The following is a 6,339-nucleotide window of genomic DNA, read 5'->3' as shown; positions in this document are numbered from 1 at the left end:
TGGGATTCTATGTAAGCACACACTCAAAGGGAACATTTATGTATCATTTAAAGGTCCACCTATTAGCAAGTTCACACTTGTTCGATGTCTCTGTCTACATTCAACATGTTGTTCCTCTCTTCTTCCATGTCTCTTCTACATGCAACATTGTGTCCCCTCTTCTCGCCAGTGTCTCTTCTACATCAACATGTTGTCCCCTCTTCTTCATGTCTCTTCTACATCAACATTGTTCCTCTTCTTCAGTCTCTTCCTACAGTCATACATGTGTCCCCCTTTCCTCTCATTGTTCTCTGTTCTACATCTTAATCATGTGTCCCCTCTTCTTCAGTGTCTCTTCTCTGAGTCGATCAACATGTCGTCCCACTCTTCTCCATGTCTCTTCTACATCAACATGTTGTCCTCTCTTCTTTTCATTGTGTCTTCACATCAACATGTCGTCCCCTCTTCTTCATGTCTCTCTCAGTCAACATTGTGTCCCCTCTTCTCATGCTCTCTTCTACATCAACATCGGTCCCGCGCTCTTCTTCATGTCTCTTCTACATCAACATGCTGTCCCCTCTGTGGAACAGAGACTCTGAAAGTTTCAGGAACAAAGATTCTCCTCTCTTTTTGTCCTGATGTCCATTTCTATAAAGAACCTGTCGAATAATTGAGCTGATCAGACTTTTTGGCCACTTGTATGATGTCCATAACGATGTTTTGGCTTGAGTAACCAGTAGCCAATCAGCAACCAAGGTAACCCCCCCCCACCTTATCACCTGAATCTCCTCCTAGAGCACCATTATCTTTAACAGAATATCTCTCAGAGGGGCGTGGGGAGTGGCTCCTTATTTTCATCTAAAGCAGGGGTGTCAAACTCAATTTCATCGCGGGCCACATTTGCATAAAGGTTGCACTCAAAGGGCCGGTGGTAACTATATAAATATATAATATATATATAAAATAATGTATTATATTACATTATTGCCTCTGAATTGGATTATTATCGGATAGGGTAATAACTAACTACGTCTGAAAGCAGAAGTCCAGGGCAAATAATTGCAAGTCTCTTCAGTGTGCATGTCACAAAACGAGATGCATTGTGGGACATGTAGTTTATGGGCATCCTGCTTCTGTAAAGTGGCATGTAACCGTATAATAAACTTATTATATTCTTTGCAAGCTCTTGCAGGGCCACATCAAATGAAGTTGCGGGCCGGATTTGGCCCCCGGGCCTTGAGTTTGACACCCCTGATCTAAAGTAACAGACAGAGAATCAGCACTTTGGAAACAGGGCTGAAACAGAGGGGATTATGGGTAATGCTGCAACGATCTGTTTGGTGTTTGGAGCCAAACACTTCAGAGACATGTTCTGTATATATCTGAGACCTATAATATATTGATGAAAAACCGTATAATAGGGGACCTTTTTAAGTGAGTTAAAATCGTCCACTTGGGGGCGCCAAATCCAAAGGAATCAGAGCAGAAGTTATGTTGCAGCTTCTACAGTAGGTTGTAACACATGGTGCGTTCATTTTATTTGCCAACACATTCTGCTTTCTGATTCACGGCCATCAAGCATCGGAATATGCTTCCAACTGAGCTTAAAACATGAACGCACTCTTTTACCAATATAGTGCAAACAAAAGTATATTAAGCAGTTTGTTTATCACACATTTGACAGTTTTTAGTGGAAATAACTTATTTTATTATAATTATTCCACTATAATGCCAGTTTTAATACTTTATACATCCGCACTTTCATCTGCTTTGTATTTCTTATATATTTAAGTTTTAAGTGTGCTCGTGACAACACCATTTTTTTTACTGTTTTTTTATTGTTTTGTGCCTAAGGACTACAGATGGAAAGCAAAATCTGGCATCTTCTCTCTTTCTGAGATTAATGTATTTTTTATGCATTGCCTTGATTTATAAACACATAATAATATACTGAAATATTGTTGGATTTATAGCTTAATAGCCCATCTGGCGGTATGAAGCCTCGAATGTACTTCAAAGCTTTTATTTACAGTGATTCCTCTCCTCTATCTGTTACATGTTATAATAATAATACATTAAATGTTTATAGCGCTTTTCCCAGTGCTCAAAAAACGCTTGACACGAAACAGAAACAGCACAAAGAAAACAAAAACCACAAACAGTAGTCCTAATCCAAGTGTGAGTTAAGTTCAGCTAGAGTGAATAAGTGAGTTTGAGACGTATAGTTCATATACTGTTCAACACTTCAGTCACATGCTTTCATCACAGGGCAATACTTACGTTGATGAACAATGTTTTAACAATTGTTATCCTATGACTATTGTGTTTGCTTCGTACAGCCCTTTGAGGCCTTTCTTGTGATTTGGGGCTATAATACTTTTTGGATTTGATTTGATACGCCACAGTAACAGTGTGATGCTTTTTTTTACTGATTTCAGGTCCATCTCCACCCGAGGAGGAAAGCCCACCGGCACGGGAAGCTGTCCGTCCCCAAGGAGCTGCAGGAGGGCTCGGGGCGGCAGGGCTCGTTCCCCCGCCAGAGGATGGAGCTGTTCGCCGTGCTGTGCATCGAGACCAGTCACTACGTGGCCTTCGTCAAGTACGGCAGCGCGGACTCCTCCTGGCTCTTCTTCGACAGCATGGCGGACCGCGACGGTGGGTGTCATCACGGCCTTCTGACGCATTTTATCTCTTTTTTTTGCATCGCTAGTCAGACCAGGATTATTTAGTTGTCTGTAGAATGGTGCAAAAAATACACTTAAAATAAATCAAACAAATGAGAAATAGGAGGAAGGTACTTGAATTACTTTACTTCCTGATTTCTTTCTTTATGCTTTCTTGATGTGTTAATGTTGCACTGTTGGCATTTCCATTGCCAACAACTACACTGCTGCTTTTGAGCGTATGAAAATGAAACCTTTGTGTCATGAATTCAAGGCTTGCGTACATAGCTACAGTGTAGTTATGATAATGAACATCTTAGGTCACAGGCTCCTCCTCCAACACAATAAAAACAGATAAGATAGTGGAAGTAAATATAATATAATAGAAATAGTGCAGAATAGTCTATATACAAGTAATTGGAATATTGATATATATGATCCCTGAAACGAGTCCCGGTGGATATGTACAGGACATTGATTTTGTTACAGTTTCACACTGCGCAGCGACACAGATGGTTTTATAAGACCTCGCTGAGGAAGATGCTGAAGTCATGAATCACTACACGGAAATATTCAAGCACCAAATTCATCGTAGTGTGTTACATTTGAAGACTTTGAGAGACTGCATAACATATTTGTTCTTCCTGTGATATCATAACTTATCACGATTTAGTACAACTGGAAATGTAGCTCCTATCTGACATTAGGGCAACTGCTATTATAGCTTATTTTCCTAAATAAAATACACATTATTTCTAACAATAATGGGAGTAATTGTCTGACAAGTGAAATGCCAGTGACTTTTTCTTTCCTGTTAATACAAAGAGAAACGTCCCATATTCATCATTGGGACTAGAATTTAGAATTTTTTGCTTAAAACGTACACATTTTTCACTCGATTATCGAATGAGTGACTCATGGATGGTGAAGCGTTTTGAATGCATTTTGCTTTTAACAGATTATTTTACCCTAAAATACTTGGGTACTTAAATGTGTGTGTGTGTGCGTGTGTGCAAGCAGGTTAAAGGAGAACCGGTTCAGTTGTAACACCCTCCAATCGTGATGCCACTGGATAGATTCGTGAACTAATACTTTTACTTTTCTAGTTTCTGTTTTTATTTCCCTAAAAATAAGGCGGGTAATCATCATAAAAACAAACTAATGATTTCTGGAAAAAAGGAGTTTATAAAAAAAAAATATATATTTTGCATTCATAATTCATAATTTATAATTCATTGGCAATCTCTGTTTGATTTGCGCATCAAATCCTTTTCACATAGTTTTCACTTAGTTACAGATGATCTCATGGTATCTAATGTCCGTGCTCGTGTCTCTGCAGGAGGGCAGAACGGCTTCAACATCCCGCAGGTGTCCCCCTGCCCCGAGGTGGAGGCGTACCTGAAGATGAGCCCCGAGGAGCTGCACTCCCTGGACCCCAAGAGCATCGTGGGCCAGGCCCGCCGCCTGCTCTGCGACGCCTACATGTGCATGTACCAGAGCCCCACCATGAGCCTGTACAAGTAGAAAACCTCTCCCCCAAACCCTCCACCATCGCCACCTCCCCCCCAAGCCACACCACCTCCCCCCTCCCAAAGGGCAGGAGATTCCCAGAAAGACCAACAAAGTTAACCCTCTCCAGCCCAGCTCTCCTCTCTGGAGGTGGGAGAGATGAAAGCGAGAGGGGGGGAGGCCTATTTGCACTGTGCATTAGTTGAAGTGTTGTGTTCTTCATATGTAGCTTCCCTGTGTCTCACTGCTGAGCGTCGTTGGTGGAAGATGGAGCGAGGCCTTATGAAGACGCACTGGGCATGCTTGCGTTGCCGCGTCTGAAAAAACACGTGCAACGAAAACAAGTCGAGCTCGTGGGATGACCTCCTCCACCTCATCTACCTTAAGGAAATAGGAGTCGTGCTATTCTTAATCACTAACACACATCATGCAGTGGCCTCATCCAACTCTGCTCAAAGAACGTCTCTTAGTAGCATAGATTTCCTGAGGTGGTACCGTCAGCACTATAGACCCCCCCCCCTAATCATGCTGTGTAAATGTCTTTACAGTACATGTTTCTTTGCAGATAGCAGTAGCCATTGTAGAAGTGTCGTACTGCACATCTCGCTCTAACAATGCTGCACTTTTTTGCTCCATCCCCAAGTGGACCTATCAGGAAACATTTTCTTTTTTTTCCTCCCATTGGAAGTCACACCGAGTGCTAATTTGTTGGTCGGGAGACATCAGAGTTTTGTGTTACAGAATACAAATGTGCTTCTCCCCCGGTAAAGAGCGCTCTGCATTGCAAATGGCGAGGAGATGCCAGATAAATGCATGAAGGGAGACTTGTACAATGGCTGCCGTTGTAGAGCACTCCATGCACTCATGGGGTCAATGAGGTGAAGTCCTGGAAAAAGCCTGGCTGTTTTCTTTCAATTAAGGGAGTATGATGTGAGGAATTTCACATGCAGTGTTTTTAAGTGTCTGACTCATTGTGTTGATGACTAAATATAAATTATATTTTATGTTTACAAAGCCTTTTTTCTTTTGCCCATCATGGCAAGTATTGACTTTTGCTGCCTTCCATGAAGATGTGACATGCAATGTTTCCAGCCGTGCACCAGATAACTAAACAATATTATTTATTATATTCTAATCCTAATATAAACCTGTGTGTTATCCCTTTTTTAAGGAAATGAAACAGGGTTGGTGATACTGCTTTGGGTACTGCTTGTCCCTTTTCACAGTATAAGGAGTTATTGTAGTTTTCTCATAGCAACTACTGAATGTTAATAGTAACACGTTGAACAGTGTAAAGTTAACAAAGGATTGAAATGATGACGCACAAGGCTGGTAACCCTTGTGCGCAATATATATAAGTATTTAAAGAAACATTTACATATTCCATTGTAATCCAATTTAAAAGTACCTAAAGCATATTGGATTGAGAAGTAGTTGTTTTTATATACACACCATTGGATTGAACCAAGAAACTGCACATGTTGGCATCAGCATTATATATATTTTTCCAAATCACAACTTGAAAATTGAAGCAGTTGTGAGTATAAAACAAAAGTGTGAAGTATACGGGCGTTTTTTTAATAAATGAGGTTCCAGCTGACACTTCCATTTTGCTCTGTGGTCGTCTCCACTGTCGGGACTTCCTGTGTGAACTCCTTCCGCTGAATGTCGTCTCTGACTGGAGCCTCGGGGTTTTGATTTCCTTTTTCTGTTGCATCTGTACAGTATATACATATTTAACAGGTGGAAAATTAATGTCAGTGATGTTCCTGTAAATGTTAACAAAATAAAGCCCGTTTTGAAGGGTACACGTTGTGAGTGGTGTGATGAAAGAGAGAAATGTTGAGAGAAATTCATACATTCATTTGAAATAACACAATGCTGAGACATGAGGGTTAAAGGCACCAGAGAGAAAGTAACTTAGAAACTGTCTTTTTGTGTGTGATGCTAAGCATAAAACTTCTACATGAAGTATATATTCATATCATATTGCTTCAACATTAACTCACAGGTTTGATTAAAGGCAGGGGCGGTTCTAAGGGGGGGGCCAGGGAGGTCCACCCCCAAATAAAGCAGGTTCAAATAATTAAATTGCATACATTTTCTTTTAGTAAACACTGAAAACGGGTCCCACAGACACAAACAGCACACAAAGGTAAGTGTATAATAATGGGTAATGAAACAAATA

General features: G+C 40.7%; 1 protein-coding gene across 1 annotated transcript in view; it reads left to right on the top strand.

Annotated features, from left to right (window-relative positions):
- cyld (cylindromatosis (turban tumor syndrome)) overlaps window positions 1-5,987 on the top strand; it is a 22,580-nt gene extending 16,593 nt beyond the window's left edge. Inside the window, exons 8-9 of the mRNA XM_010785949.1 lie at window positions 2,418-2,634; window positions 3,982-5,987. Of these exons, the coding sequence (XP_010784251.1) occupies window positions 2,418-2,634; window positions 3,982-4,166 (402 nt within the window). The 3' untranslated portion in view covers window positions 4,167-5,987. The remainder of the gene's footprint in view (window positions 1-2,417; window positions 2,635-3,981) is intronic.
- The last annotated feature ends 352 nt before the right edge of the window (window positions 5,988-6,339 follow it).

This window comes from Notothenia coriiceps, unplaced genomic scaffold, assembly GCF_000735185.1.
Source record: "Notothenia coriiceps isolate Sejong01 unplaced genomic scaffold, NC01 NC01_scaffold00028444, whole genome shotgun sequence".
NCBI lineage: Eukaryota > Metazoa > Chordata > Actinopteri > Perciformes > Nototheniidae > Notothenia > Notothenia coriiceps.
This window is presented reverse-complemented; position numbering and strand designations above follow the sequence as displayed.